The sequence below is a fragment of the Bos javanicus genome, chromosome 3 (assembly GCF_032452875.1).
Source record: "Bos javanicus breed banteng chromosome 3, ARS-OSU_banteng_1.0, whole genome shotgun sequence".
Lineage (NCBI taxonomy): Eukaryota > Metazoa > Chordata > Mammalia > Artiodactyla > Bovidae > Bos > Bos javanicus.
Window position 1 is genome coordinate 78,825,639 of NC_083870.1, and position 17,195 is coordinate 78,842,833.

The 17,195-nt window shown below is 38.8% G+C and overlaps 1 protein-coding gene across 17 annotated transcripts in view; it reads right to left on the reverse strand.

Moving 5' to 3' along the window:
- SGIP1 (SH3GL interacting endocytic adaptor 1) overlaps nucleotides 1-17,195 on the reverse strand; it is a 243,390-nt gene that overhangs the window by 27,752 nt on the left and 198,443 nt on the right. For all 17 annotated transcript variants that reach the window (XR_009735408.1, XM_061411687.1, XM_061411698.1 and 14 more), the window contains one exon: nucleotides 7,126-7,237. Coding sequence is in view for 16 of the 17 variants with exons in the window: in XM_061411687.1 (XP_061267671.1) it covers nucleotides 7,126-7,237 (112 nt within the window). In the remaining variant the exon portion in view is untranslated. The remainder of the gene's footprint in view (nucleotides 1-7,125; nucleotides 7,238-17,195) is intronic.

Here is a 17,195-nt window from a genome sequence, read left to right on the forward strand (position 1 = left end):
GCACTATGTTATATTTTGTCAGTAGAGGGCACTAGAGAGACATTGCAAAACGAAGCCATTTTCTTCCCCCCTCTTCCTCGTTGCAGTGTGCTTGCTAGACAGGCTCCTTGCAGTGCGCATGGCTTGTCTAGAACCAGGCTCCTGTAGTGCAGGAGGGATGTGGTGCCCGAGGGTGTGGGTACTGCAATCCCAGTGACACTGGCAGATCCTATAGCGTCTGGCTCCTGAGGTGCTTGTGGCTGGGCTGCCCCAGTGCCCAGATCGGTCCGCGGCGCCAGACTCCTTCATATGCATACTGTCTCCACTGCAGGCTTCTCCCGCGCCCGGAGCCGTTAGCTTCCTCGGGCACCCTCCTCAGCCAGTTTTGCAGCGGAGCGTGCCTCAGTGAGACTTCTCCCACGAACATCTGTGAGGCTGGTGGGCTCTCTCTATATCCATGGGCTGGATACTTCCCAGGAAGTCAGTCGGGGCAATCATAGGGCACACTTCACCTCTCAGGGGTGACTGTCCTTTCCCTGAGGTCCCATGTCTTGCAAATTATTGTTTCGTATATTTTGTCCGTTTTGAAGTGTTTTCAGGTAGAAGGGTCAATTGGTTACTCCATCTTGACCAGAAGCAGAAACCTCGAAATGATTCTTCTTCTTTGGGAAATAATAAATATTTATAATGAGTGAACTTCTTTATGACTTCTGGATACGTCTGGATGACTGACCCTTGCACTGTTTCCTAGTGTACTTTCTAGGGAAACTGAGCTTGGTCAATGAAAACTTGGCTCACACTTGAATATAGGAAACTCTATTTGTCCTATACAAACCTCGTATGCTGTGTAACTGTGACTGATGAGACACAAATGGCTCAGGTGAGATGGTCCTTGGTACACATTCAAAATAGCTTATGTGAAGAACTGCTATAGCCTTGTATGTGCACAAAGTTGGGTTTGGGTTAGAGGTGGAGGGGCAGGTAGGTTTCCTAAAGTTACCCTTTTCCCTCTCAGGTATTATCATCTCTAACTCTGAACTGCTCTGAATGAGAGATTTGGTGTCTGGAAGTTTGCCCCTCCATCTCTCCCTGAGAATATTGCTGATCTCCCAGTTCGGTGTCAACTCGGCTGTCTTCCTTCTCTGTGTCTTAGATTCACGAGCCTTGCTTGATTTACTGGTGATGAATTGGTACTAAGCCTGGAATTCCCCTTAAGCTGAGTCTACCCAACATTTTCCAACATATGAGACATGAAAAGTTTTAATTGACAACTCTAGAAGAAGACAAGAGCTTCAGCCAGAGCACTTTCAAAATTAGACTGTAGCATCTACCATCACTCAGTATATTGTTAGCAGCAGTGGCTCGAATGTTTTTTATTTGGTAAGGACTCTGCTCAGTTTCTTTTCCAGGTTCTGCAAAATGAGCTCTACATGGTGTCATGGTAGAGGATAAAGTTTGTTTTTTGAAAGCAAGTCATCAAGAGGAGGGAGTGGTATTTATTAATTCAATAAACATTTATTGACTCATATGTAAGTTGTTTGTTTGAGTGGGAAGGCAATTAAAAAATGAGCAAAACAGCCTCTGTCTTCAAAGGGCTTACAATGTTGGGTGGATGATGAGAGAAGTAGTCAGTATAAGCCAATATAATAAGCACCCAGGCTCCTGACCTACATTTTATTTCTGCACTTTATCTCAATTGTCAGAGTCAGATCTTTGATGATTTATTAATCCATTCAATGTCTAAATCATCTGAAGTTTTCTATATATAATTAATATTTTCAACCTATACTCACTTGTTAAAGGAAAGTCTTTGTTCAACAGTAATGACTGTCCTCATCAGTGAGTGATGTGGGTATATTTCATGTTAGTTTAAATCATGGAAATCTGAAATACTGCAATATGGAAATATTAACACATTACTTTATGAAGTAAATGTGAAATCATATGAATCCCCCAAAATTTGTCTAGAATGACAAAATTTCAAGGTCAACTGGTCAAGTGGCTAATGAATTGGGCTGTCCCTTTTGCCACAGGCAGCATTATGATAACTGGTCAACAGAAACGCTGGCCAATTTTGGTCAGGAAACGTGTGGACTTAATTTATGTGAGGTCGTCAGAAATGTATCCGTTACATAAAATGTCTCTTCTACTGTGCTGATAACTAAACACATGGGTTTCTTTTCAAGCATAGACTTCTGTTCATAGGCTACTTCCCTTCCTTTATTTATCATCCCTTTTCACTGACTTTGACACTAGGCAAAAACTCCTTTTCATATTTCAAGACTCAGTGCAAAGGCAGATCTTTCCAAAGCCTTCCTTAATATCCTTTCCATTTAGCCCTCTTTAGATTTTCCTTGCTTTAGGTTCCTTGGACAAATTAAAAAAAAGAAAAACTTATTTTGTAGCACATTATTTTATCTACTACTGTGAAGGCAAGTTCCGTGTCTTAGGTTCTAGGAAGGCAAAGGTGCAAAACATAGAACCCAGTGCAGAGTAGGAACTCAATAAAATGTTTAAAAAATAAATTCATACATTTCCCAATTATATAACAGCTGCCTAATCAATGAACCACACATTATATAATGCATATATAGAATGGGCAGTGAGAAACAGGACAAAGATGACCTTGAGCACACTTCCTATATAAGCAAGGAGACAGACACTTGAATATGTAATAGAAATATGGTGGTAAGAGAAGGATAGAATACAACTGAGAAACCAAAGGTTTTCCTGGGATTAGAGAATCAGTTCCTACCACCGCTAAGAGTCGGACACGACTGAGCGACTTCACTTTCACTTTTCACTTTCATGCATTGGAGAAGGAAACGGCAACCCACTCCAGTGTTGCCTGGAGAATCCCACAGACGGGGGAGCCTGGTGGGCTGCCGTCTATGGGGTCGCACAGAGTTGGACACGACTGAAGCGACTTTGCAGCAGCAGCAGCAGCAGCAACAACCAGGGTTGTTCAAATAGGAGCTAATAATAGGAGATGTGTTTCCCCCAGGTGGCAGCAAAGTCAAGGAATTCTCTGCTTATTAGCTACTGAGAAAGTTTCAGATATCATACCTGTTACAAGGTGTTCTGAATACTCAGAAAGAGTGTAAACCATATTTAAATGGATTATATGTCACAATATAAAATAAAGTAGTATATGTCTCATTTCAGTGTGTGGTCTGAAAACAAATGGGAACACGTTTGATACAGGATGAGAGAGAACCACAGGCAAAGCAAACCCACATGCTTTTTCTGTATCATTTCTCCATGTGGTGCTGTGTTTGGTTTCAACCTCTACCCCACCTCACTCCATGATCAAACTTATAACTTGAGTTGTTTCCTTGAAAGCGAATGCCAGAGGGACAGCAATTAGAATGATTCACTTCTAATTTCATCACAGAAGGTGAAATTAAATTTAGAAGCATGTCACTTCATAATGTTCATAAGTTTCAGATCTCATAATTTCAGTGAAATATACTAAACCTCCTGTGTACCCACATATAGTATATGCTGCAACTACTTTATAACAATATAATTGAAAAAAGACTCAATATATGCAGTTATCCTTAAAAGACTCAGTTAATTTGGGAGGGGATAGGAAAAGCACTAAAATTGCTTTGGTTCAAGTGCCACATCATTGAAACGCCAAGGTCATGGATACCAGGCTCACAGGTACAGACCTCAGTTGTCATAGCGTGCCAGGGAGACTGAAACAAGATGAAGAACCCAGCTTGTATAGGGACAGTTCCACAAGTGACTGGTAGGCTGCTACACCACTTTTTGGGGTTTAAAAAAGATTATTATTAAGGACTTCTTAACCCCATTGTCCCATATCTATTCTCTTCCTATAATGGATTTTGCATTATATTTATGTGCAAGTCTTATTTTCCATATCAACTGTCTTCACCACCAATACTAGACTGTAGTATTGGTGGAAATTGAAGACAATGTACCACTGTCTAGTACATTGGTGGCCACATAGCAGACATTCTGTAAATGTTAAGTGAGTAATTTGACTCAGTTTGTTCAGCAACTATGCGTTGGGTACTCCTTGCCAGGTCCTGTTTTAAGTACTGAGGATACAATGAACAAAATACTCAAGGTTCCAGTTCTCATGAAGCTTACACTCTAGTGGAAGAAGGGACAGACAGTGAAACTGAAAACATTGAACACATTGATTAAAGTGTTTATTAATGAGAAAACAAGTGAAATGTTAACTATGGAGAAAGAGACAGTGAGGTAGGGAGAAAGGAAGTGTTGACTACAGAGAGGGCTGGAGAGTTTCTGTTTTACACAGATGGACAAGAATGGCCTCTGATATACCTGCTGCAGAATCCTGAAGGAAGGGAGGGTGCAAGTCACTCAGATACCTGGGAGAAGATCTCGCTAATGTGGAAGGAGCAGCAGATGCAAAGACCTTGAGATGCAGATGGGATTGGGCTGATGAAAGACAAACAGCCAGGAAGGTAGAGTAGCTAGAGGGGCATGAACAAGCAGGAGAGTGACAGAGACAAGATCAGAGAGGTGGCAACTGGAATGGGTCACGAAGGACAAAACTTATACATCATTATGAAGCATTTGGTTTTTACTCTGAACAAATTAGGAAGATTTTGAGCCAAGGGGTGACATGATATATTGAGAATAGATTTTAGGGGGCAGAAGTATCCTTACTACAAATTAGATCTCTCTGAATAAATGAATGAATTAAAGCCAATAGTACATGTACAAAAAAGAATTCATTCTTGTCTGATTCCCAATGTTTTTCACTCCATTATAGATATCTCTCCACAATTTTGACTAGTCATTTTTTGGGGGGTGTGTTTCTACTGTAATTTAAGGCACCCTGAGTTTTCTAAGGTATAGATTAGTCAGTAATAAACAGTCCTTAGAACTGGCGATACAGAAAATAATCTAAATTCTTTATTCAAAGAAGAAGTCCACAGAACAAACACATATTTATATATATAAAGTATGTATACTAAGCTCATGATGCTTACTTTTCTCTAACAGTTCAAATGCATACTCTACAATGAACTTTTAATTTCTATTGATGTGTGGTTGTGGCAAATGATCTCTCTGCTTTGAAGATGAAAAAGAAAAGGCATGGAAGAAACCAGAAAGCGATAGACTGAATGTTTGTGATATCCAAAATTTATATATTTAGACCTAAACCCCAGTGTGATGATATTTGGGTGGGGCTGTTGGGAGGTGATTAGGTCATAAGGGTAGGGCCCTCATGAATGAGACTGGTGCCTTTATAAGAGACTCACAAAGCTCCTTAGCCCTTTCCAATCTATAAGATTCCTATGAGCCAGGAAGCAGGCTCTCATCAGATACTGAACCTGCCAGGGCCTTGATTTTGGACTTTTCAGCCTCCAGAACTTTGAGAAATAAATTTCTGTTATTTATAAGCCACCTAATCTGTTATAGCAACCCAAACGAACTCAGACACCAGATTCCACAGTGTTTACTTCTCTGCAAAACTCTGGGCCCAGAATAAAACCCAAGTGTTCTTTCAAAGGATATTTAGGGAAGTTGATAGATCCCAGTGGCTAGATAGGAGTAGAGTTACTAACTATATTGGTTTTCCAGCATAATACTGTTAGATTTAGACTAAAAAGTACTACTGTTTCAGAAGTGTAAAGAGGATCAACAATTAGTCATATAGATTCTCACTTAAAATATATATAGAGATCCAAGTCCTAACTATCCTTAATATCACTGTTTATAAAATTTTTATAAAACATATAGTACTCTATAGTATATGCACATTTAATTTTTTTTCTGATCTTTTATTCCATGGATACCAAGGTCTTCTAAGCCCTAGTCCTTTCAAGTAAAAAACAAAAAGCAATTCTTTCCTCTCCCAGGTTTGTCCTTTGTTTATCCTTCAACTTCAGACCTGGAAGTGCATTAGTCACATACTTCAAAACCAGTTTGACTTAAGTGTTTAGTTTTCAATGTAGACTAACAATCACTTGACCTTTTTTTTTTAATCTGACCTCTTTGTAAAATTAATGAATGCCGTAGATCCTCTATGGACAAATGTGCACGCAGACATACACATTAGATATGAAATATAATTTCAAGGGATCCATAGACTTCCTGAACCCCATCCAGGGGACTCCTTACAGAGAGAGAAGTATCTAATTACATCACATGTGCATTCAGGTGAAGTCCATTGTCAAGATGTACTGATATAAGTGAAATGAGGCTCACGTAAATAGGGAATGGTATATTTTTATCTAAAACTTTTACTTTGCTGTGATTACAATTTTTTGGCTAGTTTTTCCTTACTTAACAAGGGTTACATGTTAATATAATTTATTCTCTTACTTGGAGAAGGCAATGGCACCCCACTCCAGAACTCTTGCCTGGAAAATCCCATGGATGGAGGATCCTGGTAGGCCGCAGTCCATGGGGTCGCTAAGAGTCAGACGTGACTGAGTGACTTCACTTTCACTTTTCACTTTCATGCATTGGAGAAGGACAGGGCAACCCACTCCAGTGTTCTTGCCTGGAGAATCCCAGGGACGGGGGAGCCTGGTGGGCTGCCGTCTATGGGGTCGCACAGAGTCGGACACAACTGAAGCAACTTAGCAGCATTCTCTTACTAATCTATGTGTTATGGAAAGGTAGTTTTGTTCCAGGTTCTCATTCAAATGCACCATTGTTTCGGTTTATAGGTGAGTGACTCTCAGCCAGGAAAGACTAAAACAATAAAGACATGATCTAGACATTTCCTTTTGTGAGATAATACATTTTCTCATTGTTGACAGAGTTGAGTTAGGGTTTCCTGTAACTTACAAAAAAGACTGAATCAGAGATTTCTGGGTAGTAAGATTAGAGTTTAGACCTTTTGGAATATATATATATATATATATATATATCCTCTTGCCTGTAGCTGTGGGCCTTGGGGGAGCCCCATGGGGCACTGGCTTCCCCAAGGGTCCCAGCATGAGAAGGGTATATATTTTAAAGAAAGCAGTGAGTTAATATTTATAATTAATTTAATTCTAAGTATGTCACCTGTTATTGCTGACTAGATTTTTTTTTGGTCTTAGGATGTGGAATGAAATAATTATATGTGGAGCGTTCCCCGCTGAATAGCATAGAGTTTGGAGAATGTAGTGGACTAAGCCCCAGGCTTACTTGCTTGGATCTGCTCCTTTGAAGTAGGCATTGACCGTTTCTGTGAATGCTGCTGCAACAGGGAGGGTGTCCTGGGCTCCCATGGTTAGGGGGCTGGGTCCCCTGGAAGAACCTGTATAAGATGAAAAATCTTCGCTTAATATGGATTGGAGACAGCCTAGTATATGTGGAACTAAATCCTCATTAAGGGATTATAGGATGAAATCTAATTACTGAAACAAAGTAATATGCTAAGAACCATAACTGTATATTCAACATAGAGCTCAAGTATTTAAAAGGAAATATTTGGCTGGTTTACAGACAAACACACTTGAAATTAATTGAATTAGGTATTCTACCATAGAAAAAAATCCAAGCATAAGAATAAAGTCATGGGATTTTTCAATGTTTACATAAATCATAAGGCAGTATTTGCATGACAGTTTGTACAGCAGGTAGTTAGTAGAGAAAATTATTAGCTTTCTATTTGAGCATTCACATCATACAATTGCCAACAGACTCAAAGGTGTTGGCATTACTTCATTTTAAAGAGGCAAACAGCTACAGGGCACCATGTTATACATTATCTTTTTCTGAGTTGTTTCCATTTCCAATTACCCTCAGATCAAGTAGACTCAAGTGTGCTTATCCCCAGACATACGCAACCCAAATGTCCACCTTGACTTATCACACACACATCAATGCATCAATTCACATTATTAAAAATAACAGTAGTGCTCATGTGTACTAAACATCTACTATATACCAAGCACAGCACTGAATATCTGATAAGAATTACTACATTCAAGCCCCACATCAGCCCAGTGGGAGATAGGCAATATATTCCCATTTTACAGAAAGAAAACTGAAGCTCAAAGAGCTAAGTGATTTGCCCTAATAACATCGTTAAGTGGGAAAAATTAAAATTCAAATGTAGATTTGCCCTCCTATAAAGCTCATGTTTTCCCTTATACGGTTTATAATCTTTGTTGTTTAGTCGTTCAGTCGTGTCCCACTCTTCTGTGACCTCATGGACTATAGCCTGCCAGGCTCCTCTGTCCATGGGATTTCCCAGGCAAGCATACTGGAGTGAGTTGCCATCTCCTTCTCCAGGGGATTTCCCGGATCCCAGGATAGAACCCTTGTCTCCTGCTTGGCAGGTGAATTCTTTACTACTAGTCATCAGGGAAACTGTTTATAATATATAATTTGTCTAAATGAAACATTTTTATATGGTTTTGATGCACCTTGAGGTTTCCAAAAGGACTAAGTTTTAGGATCGTTGCCTTCATTAACAATCTCTGGACATAGTACCAAAGAGAAGAGTTTTAATAAGAACAAAGTATTTAATTATGTCACACATTCACTGCTTCTCCTTCCTATCAAACAAAACACATTTAATTTTCCCCACCCCATCACACACTACACGTTATGCTTTTTATCTTTAACCTTCAGTAACTGTCATCCTCCTCTCTGATTATGAGAAAATCTACCCTTTGTATATTTCCCTCCTCAATAAAGTTTTCTTTGATAATTCTAGTTCATGCTAGTGTGGGCTTTATATTTTCCCTTGACTTTCAATGTCTTGGATGTGGGCATTGATTCTCAACAAATATTTGCTTATTATCTACTATATGAAATGGCAACCCACTCCAGTATCCTTGCCTGGAAAATCTCATAGACAGAGGAGCCGGGTGAGCTGCAGTCCAAGGGGTCGCAAAGAGTCGGACACGACTGAGCGTCTAACACACACACACACACACATCAGGCATTGTTGCAGGTGCTGGGGATTCAAAGATAATTAAACACAATCCTTGTTCTCAAGAATTTTTGTTGTTTGTGAGCCATGCGGTGTGTGGCATTTTGTCATAGAATTCAGAATGGACTGAGACACGCAGCCTGGCCCCGATCTGTTCTTGACACACCTCCTCTCTATCCTTCCAACAACCCTATACTCTAGCTACGTTCACTTCTGGGCACCATAGTTCTTACTATGGGTTTAATCAACAATGCCAGAGAAGGAGAAATAGCAAGATTTGACAAAGAACCCTTTTACCTTAAAGGATCCACAATTTACAATTCTAATTTCTTCACATCCCTATACATTGCAATTAATATGCCCTCTTCTTTTTTACTTTTTTCATTTATTACATAATTTTCCTTATTGCTATCTGGTCTACATATCATTTCCATGAGTATATATTATTCTACAAAAAAAAATTCTCCAAATGTTTGGCCACTTCTAGGTAGAAATTATTTTAAATCCATCTTTGTATAATTGGTCTTTTTCTTTCAATTATTTTCTTAAGATGTAATTTTATTATTACAAAGTGGGACAACTAAATCATAAGGCAGATAAATTTTTGATTACTAAGAATGACAGATTATTTTACATAAAGATTATACTCAATGAAAATGCTATCAATTATAAACGAATGCTTCTGTTTCCCTGCAGTACCTTAGAAAGTCTTTGTTAATTTGACTATTGGAAAACTAGGCTAAAACTAGGAGAATGTCTAAGATGCTGAAAAATTCAAACCTCATGGTCTAAGATGACCAAAATGGGCCTCGAAACTATTTTCGAATATCTGAAATAATATTACCAGACAGTGACTCTGGGGCCAGAGTTCATGGCCATGTATCTGCAAGTTAATAGCTTTGTGACCTTGGGCAAGTCAATTATCTTTAGGTTTCTCAACCATAAAATGAAGGCAATAGATTACATAATCTTTGTGTAGTAGGATTCTATAATTTTGTTTTAGGAATATAAGGAGTTTTAAACAGAAAGAACAATTTTCTCACACAGAAATTAACTGATTTGAAAAGAATATCCCTTCATGGTGTTTTGAATGAATATGCCAAATATTTACAGAGCCTTTACTATGTGTAAGGTATTTTTACATATTTTTTTTACACGTTTGGAGACACAAATATGTAAACTTCCAGAAAATAAGGTATAAGCATGTCTAAAAACTAGTAACAGTAACATATGCAAGTAAAAGCTTAAGACAATAGTTCAAGTGACAGAACTGTGAAGTTTTTTCACTGCAAAATTAATTGCCCAATGAGCAGAACAGGAAATGTTGCTCCTTGATTTAAATGCTGCTAGGGCTCTGGAATCTTATAGACTTGGGTGTGAATCCCAGTTCCTCCACTTACAATCTACATGACAAGGAATAAGATATTTAATCTGACTGCGACTTGGTTTCCTCATTTTTTAAATAAAATAGATAATAATATCTATTTTGAAGGCTTGTCAGCCAGTTCAGTTGCTCAGTTGTGTCTGACTCTTTGAGAGCCCATGGATTACAGCACACCAGGCTTCCCTGTCCATCACCAACTCCCAGAGCTTGCTCAAACTCCTGTCCATTGAATTGGTGATGCCATCCAACCATCTCATCCTCTGTCATCCCCTTCTCCTCCTGCCTTCAGTCTTTTCCAGGATCAGGGTCTTTTCCAATGAGTTGGCTCTTCACATCAGGTGGCCAAAGTATTGGAGTTTCAGCTTCAGCATCAGTCCTTCCAATGAATATTCAGGGTTGATTTTCTTTAGAATTGACTGGTTTGATCTCCTTGGAGTCCAAGGGAGTCTCAAGAGTCTTCTCCAACACCACAGTTCAAAAGCATCTTGTGGTGGACATCAAATGGGATAAAATTTGTGAAATCTTTAGAATGGTATTGCTGACTTAAAAAATGCACACACACAAAAAATTGAGAGTTATAAGTTTTATTTAGGGGCAAAATGAAGACATTTCTCTGAACTATCATAGCATTTCAGATAGCTCTGAGGAACTGCTCCAAAGAGGTAAGGGAATGGTCAGAATATATGTGGTTTTGGTGAAAGGGGAATACATGCAAGCAAACTCATATTTTTTTTGCAGAAGGTTTCTGCTAGTCTGGAGGAGCAGATATCACCATGAAGGATTTTAGTGCTTTTCTAGATATGAGGAGATACAAGAATTGGTTCACAAAATAAAATAATTGGTTCATAAAATATCTATTTGAAGACTTGTTTTGGCAGTTTTTCCCGGAGCACAGCGTGCCTCAGCTCTCCACCCTGAACTCCTTTCAGGGGGTGTTGAAAGTCAGCAGTTGCAGCAGCACATAATTTACTCCTTGTAGAAGTAGATGGCAAGTGCCAATTTGTAGTTGACAGTATGTACTGGAAAAACATCTTGTTTTTGTTGCTGTTATTTTGTCAGGGTGAGCTTTACTAACTTTGTTGAATTACAGTTGACTTTGAATTTGAGTAGCTTTTGAGGCAGAGAATGAAGGGAGATGATATCACAAATGGTATTCTTCACTGAGCAAGGAGATAGACCAAAATTTTCAAATTCCTTCCAACTCTAAATTTCTCGTATGATAAGAACAGTGAATTCTATCATGCATGTTTAATTTTTTGTGTATTACATGGTGGCTATCATCTGTTCAAGTTACTTGATATAATGCTTGGACTAACAGGAGATGAAAGTTGGTTGAATGCATATTTATCTTTTGATTCATTTGAATGTGAGTTCCTGCACAAGTAGGCATTGTGCTAGATGCTGAGAAATTCACAGAAATGTCTGAGATGTACCTCTACCCTTCCCTTCATGGAGCTTACAGTATAGAAGAGGACTGTAATATTAGACGTGAATGAAAAATGAAGACTCTATGAAGTTAGATAATAGTTCAGTATTATAACAATTATATTACTATTAATGATTATTTTTAAAGAATTCAAGATCAAAATAGAAATTATTATGTTTGTTCTACAACAAAATAAAATATCAAATATTAACATGTTTTTGTTCTTTATACATTGAAGGGATAAACAGAGTCAGGATAATTATCTCTACTTCACTGGCCCAAGTTCACTCTGCTAGTAAGTGGTAAAGCCAAAATTCAATCCAAGGTGTCCCAACTCTAATGAAAACAATAGTAGCAACAATGAAAACTTTATACCTCTTACTTCCTCCTAAGAACTATTCAAGAGGTTTTACTGATATTAACTCTTAATTTTGATAATATCTCTCTTAGGAAACTGCCATTATTATCCCTCTTTTCCAGATGAGAGAACTGAGGTTTCAAGTCACTTAGTAGCCTTGCCTACAGTCATCCAGTTAGTAAATAGTAAGAAGAGAACAGAGATGCAAACTTAGTACTTCTTGCCTTTGGGTCCCGAACTCTTACTTACTCTGCTCTTGGAACAAAGAAGTCAGAACAAAATTACATTAGTCATCTGTGGGCACATATGTAGTCCCCCTCGATGAATAACTTGTTGCCATTAGCTTGTCAACTTCTGACAAAATAGCAATTCTGTGGTCCTGGAAAGTAATTGTCATGCATACTTAGGGAGTTCTGAGAAATGGAAAAAGGCACACAGAATCACCATAGTGTGATAACGTTTTCTGAAAGTCAGTTTTCTATGACTCTCATTACCAAGCAAAGTTATATACACACACACACAGGTACCCACATGCACACAATACCCAAGGTTAAAAAAAATTAGTATGACATCTTTAAAAGAAGAGGTCATTCGACCATATAGCACAGGGAATTACACTCAATATTTTGTGATAACCTATAAGGAAAAGTAAACTGAAAAAGAAAAAATATATACGTAAGTATTATAACTGAATCACTGTGCTGTACGCCTGAAACTAACACAGCATGGTAAATCAACTATGTTGTTATTCAGTTGCTAAGTTGTGTCTGACTCTGAAAACCCAAGCGCTCTGGCCCTCCAGGCTCCACTGTCCTCCACTATCTCCCAGAGTTTGCTCAAATTCATGTCCATTGAGTCAGTGATGCTATCCAGCCATCTCATCCTCTGTCATCCCTTTCTTCTCTTGCCTCAATCTTTCCAAGTATCAGAGTCTTTTCCAGTGAGCTGACTCTTCCCATCAGGTGGCCAAAGTATTGGAGCTTCGGCTTCTGCATCAGTCCTTCCAATGAATACTCAGGGTTGATTTCCTTTAGGATTGACTGGTTTGATCTCCTTGCTGTCCAAGGGACTCTTAAGAGTTTTATCCAGCATCACAGTTTGAAAGCATCCCTTCATGGATCACAGTCTTGTCATGGTGAAAGGGTTTGTGTAACTCAGTGAAGCTATGAGCTATGCCATGCAGGGCCACCCAAGCCAGAAAGGTCATAGTGAAGAGTTCTGACAAAACATGGTCCACTGGGGGAGGAAATGGCAACCCACTCCAGTATTCTTGCCTGGAGAACCCTTGGACTGTGATGAAAAGGTATGGCACTGGAAGATGAGCCCCCCGCCCTAAGTCAGAAGGTGTCCAACATGCTACTGGGGAGGAGCAGAGGGCAATTACTAACAGCTCCAGGAAGAATGAAGTGCTGGGCCAAAGCACAAGTCAACCATATGTCAATAAAAAGTGAAAAAGATAAGTGAGTAAGGAGTAGGGATTGTAATATGTAAAAATATTAAAGGAGAAAGGGAAAGGGAGAGAGATTTTAGAAGAGAAAGGGAAAAATACAAAAAAAAAAAAAGAGGGCGAAAAGGAAGCAAAATACCGAGGTACAGAAATTGAGTAACAGCACAAGGTTTACCTGGCAAATGAATAACTGTTTGTGCACCAAGCTGCACAGAGAGGCCTATTGCCAGTCTTTTGTGTGGAGGAAAAGTGTATCCTCATGGTTTGTCCCGAGCAAGCCTGAGGAGTGGCCAAGGTCTCATTTCCTCCTCACCTTCTGCACACATTTCTCCATTTTCTGTACGTTTTCTGCTTTGCAAAGTTGAAATTTAGAACATTTTTTCACATCAAGGCCAGTTCAGTTCATGAAGATTTATTTTCAGTTGTTTTAAATTTAATAAGAATTTATGTCAGAGTAGTGCTTCCTTCAGGGGTGTTTGTAGCATTTGTCACTATAGGCTCAATCAACGGTAATAGATGTTATCTATTGTGTCCTAACTCTGTGTGATGCTTCATTATGTATTATTTCCTTTAATTCATATAACCACCTCACCAAGATGAGGAAGCTTAAGTAACTAGCTGAAATCCAGAGAGCCAAGACATCTATGCTTTTAATTATTGTGCTTTGATGTTACAATAAAGAATCTAGAACTTCATTGCACACTGTGAGTCATGACTGTGTTTCTTTGTTAATATCTGTCCTTGGGCAGGTCAGTGATTCTAACTGCATCCCTATCAAATTGGGATGTCAGGGCCACCAACCCTACCTGACTGTAAAGAGGATTTGCACTTACAAATGCCAGGTGTCAAAAGAGTGGCAAATTTTACTCTCTGTTCATCTGGGACTAGAAAAAGTCATTCTGAAAGTACTACCTGAAGTATGGACAGCAGGAGAAGGCAGTCTTGTTTGTTGAGAAGACTGTTCCCACCCTTGCAGTCTACCAACCCAAACAACTGCCACTCTACCAGGCCTGCTGTACACGCAGGGCAAGTGACCCACTTTTGTGTAGGAGTGAGAATGCAGGAGACAGAACTCACAGATGGAAGCAACACAGAGTGTCAGAATGCATGAAAGGAGAGAAAAAAATTCCAGGAGTTGTACTAAGCAGCATGAGTGAGCAGGAGACATGGGTTTGATCCCTGGGTCGGGAAGATACCCACTCCAGTATTCTTGCCTGGAGAATCCCATGGACGGAGGAGTCTGGTGGGCTACACTCCACGGGGTCGCAAAGAGTCGGACACGACTGAGCGAGTGATTTAACTTTATTTAAAAAAAAAAAAAGCAGATCATATCAGTAGGATTAGTAAATAAAGTATAATCAGTTCAATTATAATTTATAGAGTATATTCCATACAAATACTGTTGGAATCAGATTGAATAAAATTTGAATCCTGACTTTATTCACTTACTGTGTGACCTTGGAAAAATTACATAACCTCTCTGATTCCACTTTCACCATTTTGGAAAATGGAGATTGTATTCTTTGAAGATACTGTGACAACTATTATGATATAGAATGCCTTATCTGATAGTATCAGAAAAAAGTCACTTAGAATGAATGCATTTAAATGGCTGCTAAAATTTCATAGGGTATAGTGATAAAAAAGCTTGACTGACAGTCAGAATTGTCAAAAATTAAATTTGTGAAAATATCTTTTCTTAACACACTGCAATAAAATAATCAATGAATTCTTAGAATGAAGAAAAGCGATTATGCAGATATTTTGAGGAAAGGCATATTTTTCTGATAAAAATTGTATTATAGATTTATATACCAATCTAGTTTCAGATTTGGTTTTCATTCATGATTATGAAGTGATTCTATATTGCAGGGTTAATTGAGAGTTTTAGCAATTTTTCTAAGGGCCTCTTAATTTCTCGTTTTTCTTTCAAAGTGGCTATAATATGAGCTTCCTTTATTTCTTCTTCTTCAATTATTAAGTTTAATTTTTGCTAAACCCTCATTTGAGAATGACTTTGAATATGACCTGCTGCTGCTGCTGCTAAGTCACTTCAGTCGTGTCCGACTCTGTATGACGCCATAGACAGCAGCCCACCAGGCTCCCCCATCCCTGGGATTCTCCAGGCTAGAACACTGGAGTGGGTTGCCATTTCCTTCTCCATTGAATATGACCTAAAGAGCTTTATACCATCACTTTCCTTGACTTCATGGAACCCCATATCCTTTCTAAGATTGGCAATTTCACTTTGCAATAAATGTGCACTGTGTCTGTATTATATGTCTATTGTTTATTTCAGATGTTCATGAAGAAACTGACCAAATCTGCATATTATGTAATGGATGAGGATAGATGCTAGTGTTAATCTGGTAAATTGATATTAGTACAGGTACTAGTGTTACAGATTAATACTTTCATGTTGCATTGATCTTTACTTTCCTACCCAATCTGATAACTGCAAAGACACTGATAAGAACAGTAACGTAGGGACCTTTGCCAGGATATGAAAATCTGAGTGCTTGCACATAGAAAATACTCAGTAAGTGATAGCCATTATCATTAATGGGGCTTCCATGATGGCTCAGTGGGTAAAGAATCCCCCTGCAATGCAGGAGATATGGGTTCAATCCCTGCATCAGGAAGATCCCCTGGAGGAGGAAATGGTGACCTACTCTAGCATTCTTGCCTGGAAAATTCCATGGACAGAGAGGCCTGGAGGGCTACAGTCCATGGGGTCACAAAGAGTTGAACACAACTGAGCACATGGCACACATATACAGAGAGCACACACATTATCATTAACAGAGAAGGGGAGTTTGTGGGGCAGGCACAATATCCAATACATTGTTTCAGGCTCCCCTTAACTCCATACACATTTAGTATATGAGAGGAGATAATGAACTGTGGTGTTACAGAAGACTCTTGAGAGCCCCTTGGACTGCAAGGAGATCCAACCAGTTCATCCTAAAGGAGATCAGTCCTGGGTGTTCATTGGAAGGACTGATGTTGGAGCTGAAACTCCAATACTTTGGCCACCTGATGTGAAGAGCTGACTCATTTGAAAAGACCCTGATGCTGGGAAAGATTGAAGGCAGGAGGAGAAGGGGACAACAGAGGATGAGATGGTTGGATGGCATCACTGACTCAATGGACATGGGTTTGGGTGGACTCCGAGAGTTGGTGATGGGCAGGGAGGCCTGACATGCTGCGGTTCATGGGGTCACAAAGAGTTGGACATGACTGAGCGACTGAACTGAACTGAAAGAGAAGATTAGAAGTTTTTCTTAGGTCAGTAGAAAGAATTTTATCATGAGAGCTTAACTTGAGAAGGTGAGTTGTACTTTTGTGATCTTGTGAATCTTAGCTGAAATGATGGCTAATAAAATATTGTGTGTGTTACTTAAAAAAAAAGTCACAGCAACTTTGTTTAAAAAATTTTAGGATAGGTTTGTAAGGAAAGGAGTCACAGCAAAGTTATTACATATAAAATTTTCTATTTTTTTCTTTTTCTCTACATCTTTGAATGTTACAATTTTACATTAACTAGTTGAACAATTATTTGAAATTTATCTTATATATGTGTATGTTGTATATGTCTGCATACACTGCATATAAAAATGTATACATAAAGTACTTTGCATATTTTGGTGTATTTGTATATCTTTGTCTATTTTAGAACTCTAAGCCTAAGAAAATATCTTAAGATCAAAGAATTAT